Source organism: Colias croceus, chromosome 11, assembly GCF_905220415.1.
Source record: "Colias croceus chromosome 11, ilColCroc2.1".
NCBI classification, from domain to species: domain Eukaryota; kingdom Metazoa; phylum Arthropoda; class Insecta; order Lepidoptera; family Pieridae; genus Colias; species Colias croceus.
In genome coordinates this window covers 9568921-9596145 of record NC_059547.1, presented here as the reverse complement: position 1 = coordinate 9596145, position 27225 = coordinate 9568921, and the positions used below count along the sequence as shown (strand labels likewise).

The 27225-nt window shown below is 32.1% G+C and overlaps 1 protein-coding gene across 1 annotated transcript; it reads right to left on the bottom strand.

The window, feature by feature from the left end:
* Window positions 1-1555: 1555 nt before the first annotated feature.
* LOC123695694 lies at window positions 1556-27211 on the bottom strand. Its single transcript, XM_045641601.1, has 3 exons — window positions 27084-27211; window positions 6678-8504; window positions 1556-3523 (listed from the first exon to the last, which is right to left on the bottom strand). Exons 2-3 carry the CDS (start codon window positions 8502-8504, stop codon window positions 1763-1765), a joined length of 3588 nt encoding a protein of 1195 aa, XP_045497557.1. The 5' UTR covers window positions 27084-27211; the 3' UTR covers window positions 1556-1762.
* Window positions 27212-27225: the final 14 nt, after the last annotated feature.

Here is a 27225-nt window from a genome sequence, read left to right as displayed (position 1 = left end):
TCAATTACTTAAACGGTCAATAATATAATAGCCTTTTTATACAAACAATAAAAGTTGGATTCAGAACGAATGAAATGTAACGTTTAAAATAAGTTTTTTAAGCTATTGCATAGCTTCTATCGCGGGCCTTGAGCGCGGGGACCGAATCCAGAAATTGCGTAACGAAAAAACTCACGCTCACCACTCCGACAGGCACGGAGGTGTGGCTTGAAGGCATGCTATGCAATAGCTTTACTGCGGCAGTCCCCGAGTGCCACACGTATTTTTTTTACTTTTGACAGTTACTTTATTGTATTCGTCTGAAGCTGTTAGCTGACCTGCGTCGAAAAGGTGTTCCTTGAAACCTATTAAATGAAAAAAAAAATGGATTTGTTCTTTTTTCACGCTCCAACGGATCAACATAATATGTATTATCAATTATTCTAGAATATAGTGCTCTGTGATAGTGCTGCTATGGGTATAGCGGTATAGCTTAGTATATTTAAAATGATGTCTCAGGACCTCAGATTTATAGTCTATGCCTATTGGCTGCGTATTATTAGGTATATAGTTACTACTGAACTAAATACTTTATAGATTTACTAAGAAAAAATGTAGCTTTCGCATACGTAGTATATTATTATTAGTCTGTGCTTTCGCCTGGTGAGAAAAAAACATTAAAATCAGTCCAGTGCTCTTGTAACTTATTCAATACAAACAAAAAACAAAAAGTTTTCTTCATATAATATTAGTGTAGTTAAGTACTTATTTTTTTGAATGAATATTCACTAGAAAAATCAATGCATTTTCAACGCGAGGTTCTCCATATTATATCGTTTCAGTAGTTTCAGTATATTATCACATATTTAATTAGGTAGGTACCTACATACAAACTTTAGCTAGCTTTGGCTCGCGACTTCACTCGCGGTCCGAGGTAAAATTAATCTGGTAACCCGTAATATTTTCGGAAATATAATTTACTTTTACTAATAATAAATTGAGCTTTGTCTGCGTGAGCAAAATATAACCCACTCATCTTATTGCCATAAATAAATAATAAGGTAACAACTTAAATAATTTTGTTTTATTGCATAAACTTGATATTTGACACGAAAATTAATTTATATGTAAGTAGTTAGAAATGTTATTGTATGTTTTGCATATTAATTAATAATATTCAACTTGGAACTGTGCGATAAAAATCAATGATTCATGGTGGTGTGTGTATAAATGCTGATAATACTAAATATAATTATAACTATTTCATTTCCTCATTATAATATAAAGTTATATAGCTACATATCTCCTTAGAAATAAGGTTAACTAGCTTTCCACCCGCGGCAACGCCCGCGAAGTCAAAGAAAAACCCGCATAGTTCCCCTTCCCGTGGGATTTCCGGGATAAAACCTAACCTATGTCCTTTCTCGGGTATCAAAATATCTCTATACCAAATTTCATGCAAATTGGTTCAGTAGTTAAGGCGTGATTGAGTAACAGACAGACAGACAGAGTTACTTTCGCATTTATAATATTAGTATGGATGTTATTTTCAGTCGAGATAAATAAAAAACACAACTTTGTAAACAAGTTATTTTTAATTATAAAAATAAAGATATCCACGTTCAACATAACAGTAAATATCACATTTGCTTACACCTACATATAAATAAAAATCTGTGGCTAAATCACACAGTCTTTACATATATTTTGCTAAGTAAAAAACTAGATTACAACACATATAAAACTATGTGTTATCTAAATTGTATCTATATAGGATAATCATTTATAATACTTGGCGTACATATGGCAGAGATGTACCCCGTTTATCATGTAACGTCATTATTTTACCATATCGCTGTAAAAGCTCTAAAACAACGCCATTTGTCCAACCGAAGCCATCTTGTACGCCGTATTCCCCTCCACCACCCTGGTGCCCGGGTTGTACCGCGCTATACTTCTCAAACATCTTCTGCCATGTACTGTAACCAATATAATTGGAACGTATCCATATACTCGCTTGTTCCCGAGCTAATTTTCTTGCCTCTTCGTTGCCACTCGCTTCCAAACCACCTATTAAGATGCTCTGCAAAGGTGGCCACGCGTTTGGATAGTCCCATTGCTCTCCTGAATGTAGAATTGATGCTGGTATACCGCCAGGGAAATCTAAAGCTCCAGAAGATAGTAAATATCGAACCAATCGGCTAGCGTATCTTGGTGCATCGTAATCTTCAACAGCACCCGCCCAGAGCGGTGTGGCACAACTTGGATAAAAATGTCGTCGCGGTGCTCTCGCCTGAGCATCATAATCATACCAGACTCCATCCGAATTATCCCACAAAACATTATCTATTGCATTTCGCCAATATTTAGCTAAACTCCACCACTTCTGCGCTTCTCTTCTGTCTTTTAATCTATTACGAAAGTCACCGACGAGCTCGAGGGCCCCAGCAAAGATGGCATTTAAATCGACTGGCAATATACGGCTAGCGTGAACATCAGTAAGCTTTCCAACCACGTCGTTTCCAGCAGTTACGAACCATCGTGTTGAAAAGTCCCAACCGCTCTCTGCAGCGCTCTTCATCTCAGCATAGAAATCTTCACGCATGCTGTCATTAGGCAAGTCACGGGCATTTGTATAATCCTCATAGTAAGATTCGGGACGCGGGCCCTTTCCTTTGCGGTCAGCTACATATCGTAGAAGCACATAATTTTTTCCATTTACTTCTACAGTCACCTTCTTTTTGTCTAACCAATACTGTAATTCTTTTTCAACTGTAGGCAAATGTTTTTCTAACCAAGCGAGATCACCAGTGGCAGCATAGTAGCTGGCCATCATCGCAGCTAACATTGGGGGTTGACTTCTTCCTAAATAATAAATTCGGCTTCCATTAGGAATGTACCCAACTTTTTCCACGAGGTACAAAAGGTTTTCTATCATTCCCCTAGCAGTTTGTGTCATATTGCATATGAGAAGTCCACGTACGATCCAGAAGGAATCCCAATAGTAGAGCTCTTTAAAACGACCACCGGGAACGATAAATCCATTGGGCACGTACAGGAAACTATATTGATTTGAATTCTTATCAACATCAGGGTTCACTTTCCTACCTAACTTATCCCATATTCCAATAATATTTTTTGCGAATTCACGTAGTTTAGGGTCAGAGATTTCTCGCAAAATGGGCGGATCCGGATCGAAATCAGGCGGCTGCCAATCTTCAAGTTCATTACCTTCCGTGAAATGTTGATCGAGGAAACCGGCTATCTGATCCCGGGACGGATTCTGTTGCGTTTTTTGCATTAATTTCGAAAAATCAGCGAGCGTTTCGTTTTCAGAATGCACAAGTTTGAGATCGACGAACGTTTTGGAGTCTTCAAATATTCTCGCTAATTGCACTCTATGCAGTAGTTCACCGGAGCAATAAATCGAAGAATTACAAACGGGAACAACGGTGAAGGCTTGAGCGCACGCGCCGAGAATTCCCAAAACGGGATACAGGGGCGCATAGCGCCGGAGATTTTGTATCAACATCGTGTAGTGACGTCAGTTGGCGCGAGTGCGGAAGTTCGCGATAAACATAAACTTGGTGCGTGTGGAAGCGCGGCGGATAAGGCGCAATGTGTGAACGAGCGTCCGGCTCTGTGGCGTCCGGCCCGCGACTGCAATCGAGTTCGCTCGAGCCATGACCGATGCGTGTCAACGCGTCCCGGTGCGTCCCATCCCAGCTGACGCAAGGCGCTTTCACTGCGACCTAGCCAAGGCTACTCGAAATCTAGACCATTATCTCGAGAAAACTTGCTGACGAGTTACCAGATAACATGCGTGCCCCCTGGATGAAGCTGTCTGCGAAACTGTCAAAGTCATTAGCTGTTGTCATGAGTCATGAGTCTATTGAAAAGCGAATCGTTGTTTATGTATGTGTAATTCATAGGCCAATCGCGGCCAATAAACTCCGAGACAGTTACATCACAGACTAATAATAATATACTACGTATACAAGTTACATAAAAGTTATAACGCATGCACCGTGTGCATTACGTCAGTACACTAATTTTGTAATATTTTTAAAAGGAGTTAACATAATCCTATTATAGATACCTACGCAGACATTCACCCATAATATTATGATGAAATTATTAACAACCACCTATTAATTTCTGTCATAAATAAATTAAAACGTTATAACAAAGTCGCCTGTGACGTAGGATATGAATACACGTGTTTACAAAGATTTATTATTAGATGAATTGGAGTACTTATAGATAAAACATGTAGGTACTTCGTTTGATAAGAGGAATATAAATAAAAACTTGGTACCTATTGAAATAAACGTTAGATATAATACAGAATAAATAAATAATTCTGAATATCTGCGTAGGTAATGAGAAAATCTTCGAATTTTCTTTTCGAAACACTTTACACTTTACCTAACTACATATCTAATTAAAATTCCGCTGAATATAAATAAATTATTAATTACTATTATTAATTACTAATAATTCAAGAGTTTAGAATCTTATGTTCACATATTATTGATTTGAAAACTCCTTTAAATAATATCTAAATAGATATTGGCTAAATATTTGCGCCTTTCTATATGTGTAAAGCATTAACACATACCTACGCAAATCAAACCGTATTTGCACTGAATATTTAGGTGTTAATAATCTTAATATATTGCGTTGACGAGTTTCACATTAAGCATTAACATTACAATAAAATACAAAAGATTCTTTAGAGTGGAGTTAACATATTTTTGATCTAAGATTTTTGGATTTAAATTCGCAACTACTCTAAATTACCCTACCTACTCTAATCTACTCTTCTTATGCATAAAAAATTGCATTACTTCTATAAACTAGGTATGCAATTAATTATGCATAAAAAATTAAATTAAAACAGACTACAACCTGAACTACAAAAATTGTTATAATATTATTTACCTACAATTTCTAAAGTTTTTCTGAACATCAACATGATTGACTTTTTTTTAGGACAGTATTTTAGGCTGTCAACTTTCTAGCAAAAGAAGAATGCATAACGTTATTGATTTGCGGCATTATTATTAAACTTATAGGTATTTATTTTATTTTGAATTTTTAAGCTTTCTTCCAACCAATCTTCCCACATACCTGGATATTAAACAATAGGTATCTGCTGCAGTTTATAAATGCATAGCAAGTTTCAATTCTTTAAATACATAGTGTAGTTGTGGAATTATTATGTTCAATATGCAGGATTCGATGATTTTAAAATTCCACAAAATAAAACACAATTTAAAGACACAGCCTTTATTTTAAGTACTTCACAAATATGTTATTAATTATTATGTTGTATTTAACTGTAATTCAATTCAAAATCTATCATCATCGTCTAAATTAAAATTATAACAATTATTATTATAACAAAATTCGAAGTTATGGTAACACTTATCACATGTCGATATCAAAATATAAGTAATTCCGTAATTAGTATTATTAATAGTAACAAAGTAACTAAAACCTATATATAAATTTGTACGTTTAAACATTATAGCATAGTAAATTGTTCTTATCATGAAAGTATAATTTAAATGCAATATATATAAGTATACGTTATCTGTTGTACATAGTCATTTATAACATCAAAATAAATATGGCCTCTTATTTTAAAAATAATTAGACATGAATTCAATTAATCGGTAAAGTCGGTAACATTCACTATATTACGTTGCTGATTAAAAGTATTGTGGATAAAATTTATTAACCCTTTTATTATTAACATTTTTTACCTCAATTTTGTCAAAGACATATTACATATTTTCTTTAATAGAAACAAGCCCATATGGGAAAAAGTACATGATACAATATAAGTGCTATATTAATAAATGTCTGATATCAAAATGGCACTCAAAATAAACATTTATTATTTAATTAAGTACCTACGTCATATAAATAATACTATAAAATATGTAAGTATATTATTTTACAAATACTGATTGGTCATTTAATGAATATTTAATAGGTCTAATTATATGTTATTTTAACTATTAAAATGTACATTTCAAAAAAGAAATTATAAAATGGTTTGTTCGTTGCAATTGTATTATATTATTAACTACATAATAATTTATTTAATGTCAAAATATTACAATAATGGTGTAGCTTTGATGGCTATCTTTAAATAATTTATCTTGAGTCAAATATTTTATATGAAAAAAAAAACAATACATTACAATTGTGATTACAATACTATTGCCTTGTCAAATGTAAAATGTGCTTAAAACACGCTTAAAGGGGTGACAGACGTACGAGTAAGTACGCGAACTTGTGGCTCGACGACCTTTTTCGCTCGTGTGTCACCCCAAGTACGCGTACTTAAAAACCGTCGAGTAAGTTCGTTGACGATCCAACATGTTTGAAATTTTACTCGAAGCCCGCCTTGGCTCGCACGTCTGTCACCGCCGCGAGCCGAGTAAGTACGCGAACTTTAAAACCGCGACTTTAAAGTTCGTACGTCTATCAGCCCTTTTAATGTACATATTTTAATAATAAAATAAGTTTTTGTCACCAGTAACAATCTTAACCGTTTAGTTCTGTGGTTTAGTTGTTTTGCATAATAATCTTAAACATATTATAAATTAAGCTTTTGTAAAAATGGTAACATCAAAAATATACCTATCTACTTTTCTCTATTATTCTACGTTATTCATTGTTTATTGTTTCTTTTCATCACTTTCTTTGCTTACAGATGACGAAGATGATGATGATGAAGAAGATGATCTTGCTGGTGGGTCAGGACCAGCTGCGACCACCGACAAGGAATTCTCACCATCTGCCTCTGGAACGGAAACCACCGCTTCGTTTTGCTCACTGACCTCAGCATCATGCAAAGAAAGCCTTCGTCCATATTTAGCAAGGAACTCCATGACCACACCATTCGACCAGCCGAACCCTGTCTGAACTGTATATTCACCTCCTCCACCGATCCTGCCGGGAACCTCTACGTCGTACTTCTCAAACATTTGTTTGGTGTTTGAAAAACCTTTGTGGCACGCACGTACCCAAGACTGTGCGACATCGAACGCCATTTCTTTCGCTGGTGGTATTTCTAGCGCTTCAAGCGCGTTAACCATCAAGCTGACTAGAGGTGGCCACGCGTTGGGGAAGTCCCATTGCTCTCCGCTGCGTATTAGTGAAGTCGGAACACCTCCTGGATAATCAAGGCCATGTGACTGTTGCAAGTAGTTGAAAATTCGAGGTGCATTCATTTTCACGAAGCTCTTCTCTACAGCGCCCATCCAGAGAGGAGCGACGTTGCTGGGATAGAAGTATTTTCTGAATTGCTTGTTAGACAAATCCCAATCATACCAAACACCGTCTTTATCGTCCCACAGCACTTCTTTAATATTATTTTTCCACTGTTTCGCAAGGTAGGCCCAATGCGCTCCTTTACGGCCATTTTTCAATAAACCTTGGAAGTATGCCATGTTTTGCAAGGCGTTGGCAAATATGGAATTCAAATCAACTGGAATAATATCTATCGCGTGTAACATAGTTAGATTGCCTTTATTGGTTCCATCGTCATTGATGAACCATCGTGTTGAAAAGTCCCAACCACTTTCAGCGGCACTTTTCAGGTCAATGAAGTATTGCGTCTGTCGTTCTTTCGTGTCGAAAATTTGAGCACTTGTAAAGTCTTCATAATATGACTCCGGTCGCGGTCCTTCACTAGGCGCATAATATCTCAACAGAGTATATGCTCTGTCTCCTATATCGAAGGTATAAATCTGAGTATCTAGCCAATATTCTAATTCGGCTTCTAGTGCGTCGATGTTTTCTTCCAAAAAATCAATATCGTTCGTTGTTCGAATGTAAAGTGACATCATAGCTGTTAATAGAGGAGGTTGACTTCTCTCCTGGTAATACCATCGGCTACCGTTAGGGACGTGACCAAGTTTGTTCAACAGTTCAATTAAATTTCCAATAATTCCTTTTACTGTCTGCTCCATTCCACTAACAAGGAGACCTTCAATGATCCAGTAAGTATCCCAATAATACAGCTCAGTGAATCGACCACCAGGAATAATGAAACCGTGTGTCACAGGTATTAAACTGTACTGATCCGGATTTTCGAACACTGCTTGCTTAACTTTTCTTCCCAGCACTGGCCAGATGTTATTGATATCTTTTGCATATTGCCGCAAGTCTTCATCGCGGATGGACGGTAGTATTGGGGGGTTTTCTTTGAAGTCTGGTGGGGTCCACGATTCTAGTTCGCTCGTCTTATCGAAGTACTTGTCAACGAATTCCTGTACTTGTTTTTTGTTTGGGTTGTTGTTGGTTTCATCAAGAAGGTTTTGGAAAGCAGTTAGTGTGCTGTTTTCATCGTTAATAAGTCGGAGATCCACGAATGTCTTGGAGTCTGGGAAGATTCGTTGCATTTGTGCATGATGAAGCAGCTTGCTGTTGCAGTAGACTGGTTTGATGCATGACGGGGGAAGCTCAGCTGTGGCCGTGGCTGCAAGGAGTAAAAGGAGCAGCATCTGAAAATAAAATTTATGAAGGAGTTAATTAAATGTATTTTCACACATTACTAATAATGGGATTTTCATCGCAATGATTATGAATAGATTTCAATCATCTATAAAATTACAGCAAATAAAGAAGTTAATTTCCCTATCTATTATTACCTAAATGCCAAAAGAAAAAGCTTAAAAAGCATACATAAAATTTATGGGATAACACGTTTGTACTGCAGTTGGTTAACTAAAAATATAAAATACGTACTAAATGTACGATCAGAATACCATTATTACTAAGATTCTCACGTTTTGATTATAAATAAACTACATTAAATGCTCCATATAAATACACATTGAGATCATCAGATTACTATAAAACGTCGGAAGAGCATACCCATTATGTCACACAAGGTGTACTTAATACAACTTTTCACATGCCAAAACGAATTAGGGTTAAAATGTTTTGCTTTGGGTTGCAATCATTTATATAATGCTTTTTCGAGTGCGATTATTCCGATTTATATGGTTCAGTCTATTCTAGCCTATTATTGATTTGTTAACAATATTTAAATTGTTAACAGGTTATTTTTAAATACCTCAGTGTTTAAAACCTACCGTGTGAATAGGAAGTTATATTTTAAGTACCTAAATATAAATTTGGAAGACGGATTTTTTTTTGTTAATTGCCTGTTCAAAAATCAACCTCATGAATTTTAGAATATATTTTTATGATATAAATAAGTTTTATTATTAGTTTTTAACCGGTTTATCAAGGTGCTATAAACAATCACTGACCTACTTTTGAAATAAAAGTCGACTTCCTTATTATTTAATAGCGGAACGCCAAAAATAATATAAATTATATAATCTGTGATATCAATGTTTAAATTGTAGTTTCTTTATGGTTCTTATGTAAATACACAGTGTAAATATAAGGAAAGTTCAATAATCCTGTTCATGTTTTAGCATTCTGCATTATGCTACAATTAGGTACCTAATCGAAAATCCAAAAACTGTGCATGGTTATAATAATTCGTAATAAATAATAATTAATGTTTTATTAATCTCGAAACACCTTTTTTTAAATCGGTAACTACCTACATTATCAAATTTTCAAATCGGCTGTATCCCATTTCACCATAACATTACATTGCAGTTAACTATAATAATAATTTGGATAAACTTATATTAGGTTTTATTATTTCCATGAGAGACAATTGAGCTTCTTCGTGGTGTTTTCGATAAATCGATGACGCGTCATTTATTCGACATAAAAACGTCATCAATAGCGTCATATCACTTGGCTACATGACTTTGATCATGGATTATCACATTTACATTTAAAATTTTATTTCTAATCTCGTATTCACGTAGCGTTGTGCTAGGTCATGAATAATGATTTTATCAAGATTTTCCATGAAAATGAGACAGTCAAAATATAATATTGAAAGGCAACATTAAAATGCATAAGAACATGAATTAAAACTGTTTAACAGATAACCTTCAGATAACTGTTTAAAATATATTTTACAAAAAAAAAAGAAAATGTCAAAAAATTCGTGAACTTTTTCAATCCTTTACCGGTGGGCGAGACAGCTACATAATTTCGAGGTGTAATTTATTATCTAGATGGCTTTATTAACGCTAGGTATATCCTCTGGAAACTCCACTCACCAATATATAAATTATCCCAATGCCCTATACTCTGATTTATAGTAGGTATGTTTGTCCATACAAATGTTACAATAATTCATGTTTAACAATATTGACGTTATTAACATTTAGTTAAACTTAGATATTATTATAATAAATATAACCTATTAGCATACATCTATCCTTGAGAATATTATATTGTATAGAAATCCATACAGTTTTCTGTATTATCTTGTAGACAATACTTTGTTTGTTAATTTCCCTCTTGAACTAACATTGACCACGTACCTACATATTGTTATCTTAAAATTTTAGTCGTGTTCATCAGACATAGTCCATGTCTTCACGGTTCATCTATTAGGTACGTAAAGTATACCTATTATAGGTAAAGATGATGGTTTCTATTCGAAATCACATTAGATATTTTCACTATGTATCAATATTTTTAATTTAGGTACTTTTTATAGATTCGTTTATTTTAATTACATACGTTTATGTGAGCAAGTACAGAATTAATTAATTTCAATTTACAATAAAAACCTGAACGGCAGTTTATTATCACTTTATTTCGATATTCCTTTTTATATGTATTTTATTAATTTTTAATCTTAAATACGTGTTTCACGAGTTCTGTTCCACTTCCTAAATATGTATTATAAAAATTAGTGTTGTCAATTAATTATTATTTAAAAAAAAATAATTGTCAACCCTACATTTAAATAATGGCATCCCTTTTTTAGGAAAGCAGGAGAATAAAAATAAGAATAAACAAGGAAATATTTCTAAGATTTGAATACTGAATATTTACAAATACATATATAATATTCAATTAGACTTGAAAGAGTTTTTATAACGAAAATTAGGTACATTCCACAGTAGGTACATATTCCGTCGACGACTTTGATTTTATAGGAAAACGAGTAAACTCACATCATTGTGATCTTGATTGTGATCAGTGCGTGTAACAATGCTTTTTTTAATAGTTTTTTTCCAAATATAATAATATATTTATACTAGCGGTCCGCCCCGGCTTCGCCCGTGGTACATATTTACGTTTTCTCTACATAAGAACCATCCTCGTACTTCAAGGAATATAATAAAAAAAGAATTATCGAAATCGGTTCAGCCGTTCTCGAGTTATGCGCTTACCAACACATTTTGCGATTCAATTTTATATATAAGATTACTCAATGATTTTATATTTCAATATTATATAAGGTACCTGGTTACCAACACAATCTTTCGATCATCAAAAACGGCCCACTACGCTTTTACTTTTCTTAGAAGTTAGATGTAATTATGGCAAAATAATTAACGGTTTCTATTTGGTATTTTATTGTATTTTAATATTTTTCTAGATTCCTAATTAAATTAATATATTTAACACTTTTGCAACCCTAGTGCCAATAAAATAATTTGTTAATAACATTAGCATAGTTCGAATCGCGGTTTTTGCCACTTTTTACAAACCTTGGCCCGATTTTTGTGCGCTAAGTAAATGCGCGGCATGTGAATGTATTATTTTTAAAGGCATTATGCTAATGGAACCTAAATAACACATTGATTGGATTATTAAGTTTTTTTCGCAAGTAAAAAACACAATATCCATCGTAAAACTTGTTTACCTTTTTTATATTTTGTAAAAAAAGGTAACAACTGCATTTTATTATAAAAACCTTTAAGATTAAAAGTCACAGACATCTCTAAATCAAAATATAATTAATTATACAGCTAGAATTAAATACAGATGCTAAAAACTCGATTTATTTATACTTATGTATCTAATAAGTTTTTTTTATCTCCGAAATATTATGTCAGTGCCATGCACGTGCCATGCACTGACCAGGATGTTGTATGGAAAAAGAAACAAGTATATACTTATATTTTTCTAAAGAAGATACCTATGGATTAGGTAAACGTCATGCTCATGCATTTGCTCATGCCGCATTTTTAACATTGCATCTGTGTAAGTGTGTAACTAAAGTGGAATAGGTATTTTGGAATGTGTTAGAACTATTAAATAATGCCTCAATTAATTGGACTGAAAATGAAACAAATATTTTATTTTGAACAAATAGCCAAATCTAAAATATTTTAATCGTACCTACTGAATACTGATACTGATAATTCCAAAGTGGAACTTCAGAAAAAAATAACAAGGCGGCTGCGGCGGAAAATGTGTGCTAAAACTAGCCAATTCGGGAGATATCATAAAATTAAAAAGAAAGTGCACTCCCTAATCCATCACTAAAAGCACACTCAAAGTATGATAGAATTTAATATTATCTGTGACTACGCAGAAACCGATTTAAATCTAATACATTAAAATGTTATATTTTTAGATGCCTAATTATTCCGCCATTTATTTATAACCAGTCTAACAACTTATATTATTTAATTTGAAAAGAAGTCTATACAACTGATTATACGTCGTTTGGCGGAGGGCAAAAAATAAATTCAAGGTTGAGTATTTATATTAAACAATATAAATTATTAAGTTTTTTTACATGCGATTAAGGATTCAATGTTTTTTTTAGTTTAAACTACGGTAGGTAGCGTAGTTTCAGCGTAGTATCTACTAAAAAAGTACGCGAATTTAGAAATTTGAGATTTGAGTTTTTTTTTCTGAAAAGATTTATCACAATTTATGCTAATCTTGAGTTAAACTATACAGGCACATTTAAGGATACTGACAGCATAAGTTTTATTACCAACTAAATAAATTGATAGGTAGGTGCTAGGTATTATTTTTTAAATAACATTGCCCGATCTCCCTCGCTACATTACATAGGTATAAATGTTTTTATTAAAAATTAGTTACGCTGCAGCAAATTAAAATTCTATTAGGATTGTAGAGCTATAATTGATTTTTAATTATCTTCAGTGAACATTTATCTACGCGACAAGACTTATGTACCTATGCAACACAATAGATCTAAATTGACTGAACATAAAAACATACAACTTGTATGAAATAAGGTATGAATTGAATGCAATCGATTAGACAGACCAAATGCAGAAATATTTAAAAAGGAAATTAATAACATTTAATAATGACCCATAATTTTAAATATCACGTTGCAACCTTTTTTGTAAACGATATTCAAAACAAGTTTTGGAATTGACGCGCTAATCCTTTTCAAATTCTGACACAGATAAAAAATTGCCGCGTTTTTTGACGTTTTACAATCATAGCGTAGGTATTCTACTGACCTTTGACAGATTCGCTCGGCCTTTCCCTTGAGTGCTACCAATGACACCTTGCCCGTCACAGTTGCCCGTGCTACCATTCGTGACCAACTCGATACGTGACCAATTTACCTTACAATTTATACTCTGTGCTACTTTGTGTTTATCTATGGCTTTATTATTTTAAAAACCGTACATTGTTTTAATTGACGAATTTGCATATGAATACCACCAATATTGGACTTGTAGTGGCCAATTGTTTAAATAGATTCTTAATTATTTCAATTATTTGAAAAATAATATAATAAAATTGGTCAAGTGCGAGTCGGACTCATGACTCATGGGCTCATGGCACATGTTCCGTATAAGCTGGTCTCCCATCAAATTTATGACCATGCCCTCCTTTGACCATCGCTACTATATAATTATATCAGGAAGACATACATAATATTAAACCTTAGTAATTAGCACAGATTAGTAAACACTAAGAAGTAAGAAAAGAAGTACGTAACATAATACCCCATTAGGGTCCCATTTCAATCTCTGGGTACGGAACCCTAAAAGTGAAGATAATAAAGTACCTAGCTATTTAGGCATAGTCCGACGATATTTAAAATTTAAAATTATTATTGTTCATTAGGTATATTGTTTACCTGCTTCGTAAGTGCTAGAAGCATACCTATTATATTCAGTACCTACTGCTATCATGGAAGCAGAGTCGTTTAGTTCAAAGTACCTACCCAAGTGGAAGATTAAAGTTAGGAAGATAAATTATTTCTATATTGAAATTTAAATTTGTCTTGTTTTAAACTGTATGAATATACTACCTGTGTGTTCCAAACCTACTTCTATACCCAAAGTTAAAGACTATAGTCCATAATATAAAATGTTTATAGAAAATATTATTAAACATAAGCTTAACATAACTAATTTATTACAATCTTCCGCCCGCGACTCCGTCCGCGCGGAAAAATTAAGATTTTTTTTTCTACGTATTTTTTCGGGATAAAAAGTATCCTATTTTACGCCCAGGATAACATGGTATAATGATACCAAATTTCATCGAAATCTAACCGTTAGTTTTAATGATACCAAATTTCATCGAAATCTAACCGTTAGTTTTCACGTGATGCCTTCACATACAGACAGACAAAAAAAAATTTAATCACATATTTGGGCTTGGTATCGATCCAGTAACACCCCCTGCTATTTATATTTTCAATATTTTCAATGTACAGAATTTACCCTTCTACAGATTTATTATATGTATATGTCGTGGCCATATCGTAGATTTGCTCATTTTATGAAATGGCCAACATAGTTTGATCAGATCGTTAAATCGTCAACGTTTTACGATTTGGTCATTGACATTTGGCCAGATCGTATAAAATATCTTAGAGAGTCCATAAAACATTAAAAAATTCAGAATATTTTAAGAACTTGTTTATTGTCATTTAAGTTAGTGCCGCGGTAGCGCCGGCGAATACCAGAAGCGAATGGTTTTTTCAATAGAAAACAGTTAGGTTAGGTTAGATTAGACTTTAATAAACAAAGCACGAGCCGAGCGAGCTAAGCGAGCGTGCCGCGGGAGCGGCCGGCGAGTGCCAGAAGCGAATCGCTTTTTAAAAAAGAAACAAAAAAGGTCACATTTCGTGAAATGGCCATCCACGTTTGGCCAGATGGACGATCTGGCCAAAAGTGGATGACCAAATCGTGAAACATTGACGATTTAACGATCTGGCCAAACTAAATTGGCCATTTCATGAAATGAGCAAATCTACGATATAGCCACGACATATATATAGATATCTTCTTTTTTATTATGTACCTACCCAAATAGAGATATATATTTAAATATCAATACCGTATTAACATTTTTGTACTTCATTAATAACCCCAAAATAATCATATTTCCATTATATTTATTATATATTGTGCTTACAATTCATATAAGTGTTTGAGATGTAATAAATTACATTTGTTTTAGTCGTAAGGAACTTTTTTCGAAATTAGGGTTCAAGAACCTGTATCTTATCACTTGTTCTCGATCACGACAAACTCGTTTGAATTTTTAACCAGTAATTAAATAATTATTCAAACTCATATGTTTCAATTCCTGTTCTCGTATGTATGAAACAAATGAATTATACATAGTCTCGCCGAGTTGTTCTTTGATCAGCCTTCTGTGTCAAAGACTTCTTTGTTAGTTCGAACCAGGATTCGAACCTTGTAGGATTCCTCAGGTACCATTGCATCGTATAAAGAAAACAAGTGTTCCGTATAATAAATAGGTACCATCGCAAAGGTCTGAGGAGGCGGTCATTCAAATATTTATTAACATTTTAAAATATCTAACTTTTAAAATATCTAACTCCATAGAATTAAACCTTAATTACCGTTATTTTACTACGATGTGTAATTACTATGCCTGAACAAGGTTTTCTCGTAACCACGCAAAATATCATTAATATGATTTAATTTTTTTTTTTAATATAATAAAATTAATCGCTCAAGCCATGGCGTGCGATGGTACAATATGAATTAATGCGCCGGTTTTACAAATTTTAAATTGTGGTGAATTAACGTGCCACAAAAAGTTGTGTGTTCGAGACAACGGACAGGCAAAAAATTTGTATCGCGGAACCAAAGTTTGATTTGCGCATCTATCAAATCGCATTGGCTCTTTTTAATGTAACATACTTCTTCTACTGTAAGTTTGTAAATTATAAATTATAATAACAGCCTCGACCTTTATCTCGATTTTGATCCACTTTAATTATTTATCAATAAAAATGATTGACATTTAAATTAATAACAAATTAATAGGTTAAAAACACAGGTTAAAAACGTAGGTAGGTATTTGATGTTCTCAAGCACAGTTCTCAAGCATAACGCATACGTTTTTAAATTTTAACAGACAACAGAAAAAAAATATTTGCGCTCTTTGACAGGGACCAATTCTATAATCTATGAATGATTGTGTAACATGTGTGTAACATCATTTGAACATCATCCTACTATCCTATCCTAATAATCCTACTTCCTACTTTTCCTACTAATATTATAAATGCAAAAGTTTGTGAAGGTGTGTGTATGTTTGTTACTCTTTCACGCAAATACTTACTACTGAACCGATTACAATGAAATTTAGCACACATATAGAGAGTAACTTGGATTAACATATAGGGTAGATTTTATTCCAGAAATCTCACGGGAACGGGAAATATGCGGGTTTTTCTTTGAAAACGCAGGCGAAGACGCTGGTAGAAAGCCAAGGAGTAAGAAAAGAAGGACAGGAAAGGAAAGGAGTAGTTAGCAGCACAAGTTTTTACAAAGTTTACAAAATTCTTAAAATTCACATTATAATATACTTACCTAGTGAATCTGTGTGTTTATATGTATCTATATTTCACAAGTAAGTGAACATCAATGATCAAATAGTCGTATTTACCCTTATTATTTACCACTTTTCCTAAGCTACAGGATATCCTCAATATACCTAATGCAATAACACACGTTAAATTTTCCGATATAGCACCTATACATATACTTACATTTATACGTCACAAAACTATAATAAAAGGGATAATGATGAAACTTATATGTAATACAGCAAGATAAGCACCTATTGTCTTTCTATCTATCGCAAGGTTTAATATTTTGATGGCAAGTGCGATTTTCTTTGACGGAGGATCTTTGATGATTCTATACCTAGTCTATACAATGTTGGGCTGCAAGAAATCTATTTATGAGAAAGTATTGCATTTTCCATGATTCGTATGAATGAAAATATTAGAAAAGCACACTCTATTTCACGTGTTTACGTACATATTGTTTAAAATACATATTTAAATAAAAATGAATTTAAAAGATATGTGTGCGTGTACTAGTGTACACACGTAAGAAGTGAAACTTCTTTATGGCCTTATTTTTCAAAAAAATAATGTACTATATGCAACTTTACAGAAATACGTCGAATCACGCGTGGTAGGGATAAGAAGAAGATGGCGCGTAACGGAAAAATGTCACGCGTAACGAAAAAATGTTACACAATTTTTTTTCCAACCCCGATAAAGAAGTTTCACTTCAAAAGCCTGTGATGATTGCAAAGTGACGCTGAGTCTGTAGTATCATGGCAAATGAGATAATTATTGAATCGTGCTTTGAGTCCTTAAAAATTCCTTGCATTTCTAAAACCAACATCAAAGAATAAACAATAGTTAAATGGTTAAATTATCATGATATTACCTCCGAGTAAATTGTTTCTAGTTCAACGAGAAAGACGAATAAAAAAGTTTATCCTTCTTGTAAGGATAATAACTAAGAACGAGGTAAAATAGTGTCATCTCTATGATAGATGAGGAAAGTTAGCAAGAGTATCTGTTGCAAATTGCAATGGAACTTAAAGATAATTATTTCATGGTTGTTAGTTTTAGTTATCATTATGACAATTTTAGTGTTTTTTTTTTTTTTATAATGTGTATCTACGGTGGCCAGTGGGCGTTGTATATTGTAAATGAAATAATGAACGATTTTATCGAATTATTAAGTATATTATGTTCATATGAATTCGATGAGTTTAAGAAAAGCTCAGAGCATTAAACCAACAAGAAAAGGTTGCCAATATTTTACCATGAGTTTACCCCTAAAGGATTAGATTGTCCTATCTGCGTTTGCTGGGCCAGATAGTAATAATATACCTATACAATGAGTTATCAATTATCATCATATTTTAATAATTTTTTTATCAAATATTAAAATAAATTAAACTAAACCGACATGTGGATCGATGCAACTTACCAATTTAGAATGTAGGTTCTATACCCTTTTCTATAATGTATCTGTTTTTAGTTTTTACTATGTGTCTAGGCCGTGGGGATAAAAACTGGACTTGATTCATTTCTTAACAGTGTTACCACTTACCTGCCACATGACAAATAATATCTACGATTTCATATGTTTAGTCAAAATTTGTGATTTATAATTTCTAAGACCCGAATATCGAGGTCAAAAATTGCATGAAAATATATTCTGTACATTTAGTCCAGCTTATTTATTAGGTACATAATTATAACGAAACATACATCAATTCAGAAAATTTATTGATAATTATTTATTTATTTCCGCCTCAGGCTTTTGCTTATCCAGATTATAATCTACCTTTGCACCAGATTTTACGTACCTAAAAAATCAAAAAACATATCCATTTGACTTGAAAAAATATAACATTGGAGTACTACGAATAACAATCTTTGCATTGTCATTTGGTAGGATATAGGAATAGGAAGTACCTAGGTAATGTTGATTCTGAATTATGTACTTTCAATGTATGACAAATATGTGTACCTGACCTATAACCAGAAGTATGGGATTCATTCACATCACATACATTCAGTTAAGGATAAATGATTTCATTATAATGTCCTTTAACTCATCAATTTTGATGGTCGAATTCGTCATGTAATTCAAATGAGGTGATGCATTTTTATAGGGTATACGGACATTGTTTGAAATAAAATTTTTCTTTAGTTTTTACATCATTATTTTTCGGATTCTATAATGTCTTATGTCTTACAGTTGGCATCCATACAAACTTTCGACGTTTTTAAGGAAAATTTATGTATTATACCTACCTACTTATTATAATTAAAAATATATTGATAACACTGTGAAAAACAAAACCTAATTAAGAATTTATTCAATAAACATAGATAGATAGTACCTATCACCTACCTACAGTTAATTGTCACAGAAACAAAACAATTAGGAATTTTAAAGTTTATTTCAAGTAATTTTATCTTTAATTAATGGTTATTTCCAATAATTAAATATATAATATACACGATAAATTACTTTCTCCAACGTGTTTTTAAAATAAGGAAATTAATAGTTCTCATATATATATTGTTTGTCGAGTTAAATAGACCTTTACTTGTACGACTCAAAATGCGAAGAGAGAGTGCTCTACGATCGAACAATTTGTTTTGCCTTGGTTTCGCAACTATTTAATTAATTACACGATTGGATTACCACGTCTGCACAACATTTTATAGATAATTTAATGGAGATGAATACTGTAACTAGTAAAAATTGATTCAAGAAAATTAAACGGGAAAGAAATGTACAAATAGAAAAAATAAAATTCCCGTCAGTCAACACTTTATGAAAATGGTGGTATTGAAAATGGTGATATCACAGACTAATAATAATATACTACGTATGTGATATTATTTAGCATCGTTTAATAGTATCAACGAAAAACTAAAATCTTCCTTTCGACGAAAGAATGAGCAATATGACTTATGAGTCGTGCACTTTTGGATTCTCCAAACTTTTTTATAAAGTACTTACCTAATAGCCGTTTGTTTAGGGAGATAATTGAATTTTGACAACCGTTTTAATATCTGTGTGAAATCAAAAAGCTATGGACAAACAATAAAAATTTATTCCACATGAGATCTCATTGAAATAACGTATCGAATAATGCCTTACTAATTATTTAAAAGCGGCCTATAGAAAATGGAGGCTCACGATTCGACACGTTTATATTTTTTCACGTATTCACCCATTCATACTGTCAAGACAATTTAAACGAAATATTTAAATGAATAGGCCTTATCAAAGAATAAGTAATTAGCGAATGGAAAATATATTCAATAAGTTCATTTAAATACATAAGTACCATGAACGTATTTTAAATATATTTTTTCCTTTACCACCACCTTGGTTTAATTTGTATACGTACTTAGGTAGTATCTTATTATTAGTCTGTGGTTTAATGTTATACGTTAGGTTATACGAGTGGTAAAAGTAAGATAGAAACGATTTGAGATTTGACAGATACCTACCTAAATAGACCCTTTATTGTTAGTGTACCTATTCAGATTACAATTTTTTCAAATATACTATACCTAGGTACCCTGTACTTATTATACTCATACTAATCATACACACAGTAGGTAGGTAGGTACATAGTACATTGTATACTTTGAATACAATATAATAAGGGTTTTTAACCGACTTCAAAAAAAAGGAGGAGGTTATCAATTCGGCCGGTATATTTTTTTTTTTTTTTTTTTTTATGTATGTACACCGATTACTCCGAGGTTTCTGAACCGATTTACGTGATTCTTTTTTTGTTCGATGCGGGATGGTGTCGAATTGTTCCCATAAAAATTTTATTCGGCTAGGCCTAGTAGTTTTTATTTTATGAGCATTTTTGTCTGTACTCGATGACTTAATTTCAATGTAGCAAGTAACTTTGATTCACTTCCCGGTAACCGATTGAGCTGAAATTTTGTATACGAATGTAAATTGGATAGCGATGAAACATTATCATGACATGGAGCTGATCTGATGATGGAATCGGAAAGTGGCCATAGGAACTCAGTAATATATTGACTCAACTTTATCGAGTTTGGGCTCGTTTGATTCGTGTTGAAAAATACACTAAAAAGTATTAAATAAAAATAACTGCGTTAAAAACAACCGACTTCAAAAACGGAAAAGTAAGAAATAAAAAAGATTTGATATTATTAATTACTACATATTATTTTTATGTGCTATTTATTAAATAGGTTTGAAGTCGGTGCCAAACACTAAGCACTTAGTATTAAGCCCATGCACCGACATCAAACCTTTTTAGTAAATAGCACATAAAAATAATATGTAGTAATTAATAATATCAAATCTTTTTTATTTCTTACTTTTCCGTTTTTGAAGTCGGTTGTTTTTAACGCAGTTATTTTTATTACATTCAAAAACCCTTTGAATACAATATATTTACTAGTTACTTAGTTTTAGCGACAAAATAGGTAATTCAAAATTAAACATTTCTTGTTAAACACACCTTGTTCGTTTACTAAGAAATTTAGACAATTTTATTGTATAAACACAATGACTCTTTATGCATATACATATATAGATAATATATTACTAACGTTTTCTTATTCTTATCATTTGATAAGATATGATAACAAGCGGTAAACAATACTCTTGTTTTTGAAGTACACGTAAATATTTTTCACTATTATAATAAACCATGTGCGATTTCAAATATTCTGTACACAGAAAAGTTTACTGTAGGTAATTTAGTGGTTTAGTGAAATTTAAAACATACATTTTACTTTACATAAAAATACAAGTTAATAATCTAGTTTTACCTATTTTTCTTTGCTACTCTTCCTAACCTAATCCTCCATTATAATAAATGTTTAGTTCCTACAATGACACTTCATGTTAACTTAATATAACTATTAAACTGGTTTTATTTCTCCCTCCTTTGAAATAAAATATATTCTAAATATATATTTTAATACGACATCAATCACATATATGTAGGTATGCATTTACTAAACACTCAGAAAAAAATATTCTCGAGGTCGATACACAAGCAAATATTTTATGATGGAATCTACATTTTTGCGAACAGATTGTACGACCTTTTTATTAATTCGATATGGCATATTGAGTTTTATTCAAAGTTACGATATAAATAAAATAATAAAGGAGGATGCGACTGTAATTTATCGTATAGTAGTCAATGTTATGTTCGCAATAATAACAACATAATTAAATATTCTTATTTTATTCAAAGATTTTAATAAAGGTGTGAAAAAGAAATTTTGAAGATAACTTATAATTTCGACAATTCGTGTGCGATTCGGTTTGCGGTTGATTAAAAAATGTGAGAGATTTATTTAATTATTTTTTTAACTACCTATGAGAATCTACATAAGTATTATTAATCTAAACGAGAAATAATGGATTTGTAACAATATCATCATAGGATTATTATTATACTTAGTACAAAAGCAAAACGAAAGGATTAAGTGTTATCAAAACAGTTCATAGGAATACCTGTAAAATGACGTAATTTCAAATTTACAAAATAAACAATTTGTTTCTGTATTGTGCTGGTTTTTCGCGATTGTTCCCTATGACAATATTTCTTCAAGTTAGGACGTTTCAAATTAAAACTTATTAGAATTTTCTAATAATTTAAAATATTCAATGAATGAGATATTTGTGAGGAATGTCCTGAATACCGATAAGTTATTTGATTCAATGTCATCCCGCTGCAATAAGATAACCAACGCCATAAGACGCAGAATTATCTCAGATTGTTGAATTAGGTAGGTATCTCAGATGATACCTATTTCAGATAAAAATCTGCATACATTTTATTGTTTTATTATTTATTTTATTTTTAATTATTAAAATTTAAGACTTGATAAATCCTACTTAGGTCCTTACAAGTCATTGACCTTCCACGACTATGTACATTATATTATACAAAGACAGCTTAAGTTGATATAATAAAAATTAAAATCGCTTATAAATTTACAAGAAATTTACTTCTTGCTCGCTGCAGTTGGGTAGGTCGATTATCTTCGAGCTAAAGAGCATTTTCTGAAAATCGTTTTGAATCTTTTTACAAGCTTTTTAGTTTTTACCTACTTAGAAATAAAAAAATATTATGTACCTAACACCTACCACAAGCTACACCTACCTAAGCCACACATCGACAACGATCTATTTAATTTTCATAATTCATGTGTTACAATATTCATAATATGTTATAATTCAATATTAAATAATATTATATTAGTTTTATAACATATCGACGATATCTACGTATATAACTAGTTTACGAAAATGTCATCTAATAACAGGTACTTGCTAAACCAGAAATTAATTATTATCATATGAATCTATACATATAATAAATCTGTAGAAGGGTCAATTCTGTACATTGAAAATATTGAAAAAATAAATAGCAGGGGGTGTTACTGGATCGATACCAAACCCAAATATGTGATTAAAAAAATTTTTGTCTGTCTGTCTGTCTGTCTGTATGTGAAGGCATCACGTGAAAACTAGCGGTTCGATTTCGATGAAACTTGGTATAATTATACCTTATTATCCTGGGCGTAAAATAGGATACTTTTTATCCTGGAAAAATACGTAGAAAAAAATTAATCTTAATTTTTCAGTTTTATCCATAGACGTTGTTCCGTAGAACCGCGAACACACGTTGCGTATTATTATAGGCCTAGCCGTATTTGGGAATTGGGTCCAATAGATATTTATAAGATTTTATTGTCTTATAAATATCTGTTTTATTTTATTTTAGGTACCTACTCAAAATGGAGAAATAAACCATCCACGCGAAGACCGACATCCGCGCGGACGGAGTCGCGGGCGGAAGCTAGTAATAAATAATAATTTAAAATGTTAATACGTACCTAGTTACTTGCTTAATTAAATTAAACCAAAAAGATAGGTACTGTAGTTTTCGATAGCAAAATTGATTTGCAGTTTATGAACAAAAAAAAAACCGCATTTAAATTAAACATTACTTTATTTTTTTCTGTTCCATTTTTAAAAATATAGGTAGCATGCGGCCAGTATGCTCTTGATGCCTTGCAATTTATTCAAAAGAGGTTTTACATCAGCTGAGATTATCTTATCTATAAGTATCTATAACTTATTTATTTACTTTAAATATATCGTGTTAGTTATAACTTATAACATAAGAGTGATATAAATAAATATCTAAAATGATACCACACTTTTCCTCTTGTGAAGCAATTTACTGCGAACAAGGTGTCGTCAACGTGATCTCAACGAGTTACAGTTTACATAATTATTATTTATTATAATACGCTGTGAAATAAATAATAGTATCTATGGGATATTATATTGTTTGTGACTTTTTATTTTATTATCTAGGAGCGTTCAATATGCTTTTTCATACTAAAAATGGCTGTTATGTAGTATTTTAGTAAACAATATTTCACACAGTACCTCACTATCTTCTTAATCGTGCCTAAAAATAAAATGACCTAACCTATCCTTCTTTTGAAGTGAAACTTCTTTAGGCGCGTTGATAGTAAAATTCAAGGTTGCGTCATAGCAATACCAATTAATACCATCACGTCATGGAATAAGGTGACGATTTTGGTATCTTTTGAATCTTACCAAAGAAGTTTTACTTCTGAAACGTGTGCTCGGCACACAAACTCGAAACTTTTTTCGAAAATATATCGAGAATCAATAATCTATATTTATAAAAGGATTTTATTAATAGTCATTTACTAATTAACATAATTTATTAAAAACTAGCTTCCGCCCGCGATTCCGTCCGCGCGGATGTCGGTCTTCGCGTGGATGGTTTATTTCGCCATTTTGAGTAACTCTAACAATGACATCTTATAAATATCTATTGGACCCAAATACGGCTAGGTCTATAATAATACGCCACGTGTGTTCGCGGTTCTACAGAACAACGTCTATGGATAAAACTGAAAAATTAAGATTAATTTTTTTTCTACGTATTTTTCCAGGATAAAAAGTATCCTATTTTACGCCCAGGATAATAAGGTATAATTATACCAAGTTTCATCGAAATCGAACCGTTAGTTTTCACGTGATGCCTTCACATACAGACAGACAGACAGACAAAAATTTTATTAATCACATATTTGGGTTTGGTATCGATCCAGTAACACCCCCTGCTATTTATTTTTTCAATATTTTCAATGTACAGAATTGACCCTTCTACAGATTTATTATATGTATAGATAAAACTAAGAATACGTAATACATTAAAATGTCAGACATTTGAATATAACAAGGAATATAAATTTAGAGTTTAATTGGATGTTATTCGATTCTATAAATACCTAATTAATTAAAAAAGCTTTTTTATCACCACGCCTGATGGTATTATAGTCAACCGCAGAGCGGTCGACGAGGGTTGTGTAGATGTCGTGGTCATATCGTAGATTTGATCATTTCATGATATGAGTGGCCATTTCACGAAATGGTCGCATATCGTGAAATGGCCAACATAGTTTGATCAGATCGTTAAATCGTCAACGTTTCACGATTTGGTCATCCACATTTGGCCAGATCGTATAAAATATAAAGAGTCCATAAAATATTAAAAATTTTCAGAATAACTACATATATTCTAAAAACTTATTTAATGTCATTTAAGTTAGTGCCGCGGCAGCAGCCGGCGAATGCCAGAAGCGAATCGTTTTTGCAATAGAAAACAGTTAGGTTAGGTTAGGTTAGACTTTGATAAACAACGCACGAGCCGAGCGAGCAAAGCGAGCGTGCCGCGGCAGCGGCCGGCGAGTGCCAGAAGCGGATCGCTTTTTAAAAAACAAACAATTATAATAATATAGTAGTAGTTTCTTAAATTATTTTATTTAAGTCGCATTTTTTCTTAAATACATATAAGATATCCACATTTTCCATAGTACTCGTACCTCTTCGTCGTAAATTCTTTGCTATGACTTTCTTCATAATATTGTTATTAAACGAATTATGAAGTTTTTAACTGCGAATAATTTAATTTTCGCCAGCGGCCGCCATCTTATCACATAAACACAGAGCTTGCAGGCTGCAGCGCCTCTACCAACGATTAATGTAACTATTTTACGATATGATCAAATAATTTTGATCATTTCATGAAAAAACCATGCGTTAATTGGCCATATCGTGAAACGATTTCTTATCATTGATCTGTCCAAACCACATCATGATGTGGCCAAACTAAATTGGCCATTTCACGATATGCGACCATTTCGTGAAATGGCCACTCATATCATGAAATGATCAAATCTACGATATGACCACGACATAGACACCTGAAACCCTCTGAATAATGAATATATACCTACCTAGTCAACAGGTGTAGTTGTGCTTCTATTCTTTAAAAATTTCTGAACGGGTTGAATTGTTTCGAAAATCCTCTGTGTTTTTATAAAAACACTAACACGTATTTACACGTAAGTAAATTAATGACAAGCGCTGCAGCGATCCCTGAATTTAGGGGAATTTCTAAAAACCTTAGTCATATCACTACCTAAGTAGGTACCTAGGCCTAATCATGAAATGGAAAATCAATTATTGTTAAAGTACCGTACCTAGTGATAGAATTGTACTACGAAAACAACGATTATTATAACGAAGTACTCGTGTAAAACTCACTCGAGCAGTTTCTACGGTAAAGTGCCGGCCAGTCAATTTACAGATAATTTCTTCACCTTTCAGATAATGTTTAAAACTCAAAAGCCAAAAGCTTTGTCGGTAGATACGTTTTAAATTATTTTGAGAAATACCTACCTACATCAATTTGATAACGGAAAAATTCGTTTAACGGTATAGGTATCTACCCTCAATAAGATAATACCTATGTTTATTAATTATTATTGTATTCACGCTTCTATCTAGAATATTGCTCCAAATTATCTGATATCACTTACGATAAAATGCTTACATTTATGATTGTTTGTTTACATTATTTATAATATTTATTCAAGTAACTACTTTAAAAAAACTTTTTTTCTGCAAACAAAAACATAGATTTTTATAATATTTGTTATTTTATGTTGTTCCATAGAAGCACGCGGTGTATTTGGTAATTCATTTTTTTTAAATAATATAAATATAGAATACAATATTTCAACTCACGGGCATTTATTACTTTGATTTGTTTATTACCATCAGTCTTCACGGTTAAAAACGTTTAAGCAGAAAAAAGCAATCATTATATACAATAGGTATTATTTATGTCGTTTAAATATTACAATAATAATTAATAATGGAGTAATATTAATATTTACAGAAGAACAAAATATATGACTTATTATAATATTTTCATAAACATAATATTACATATTTTAATTTAAGGTGCATTTAATTAACCTGCAATAATAATTACATAAATCAAATCAAACTTACCTTGAAGAGAAAAATTAACAAAACAACACCGACACTTAATCGAAACTTATTTAATCGAGTTGTTTATCGGAGCATCGTTCAACACGTGCTTACAGGTCAGCGGTCGAAAGGAAACTGAAGAATTTTAGGCGCGAACCGATAA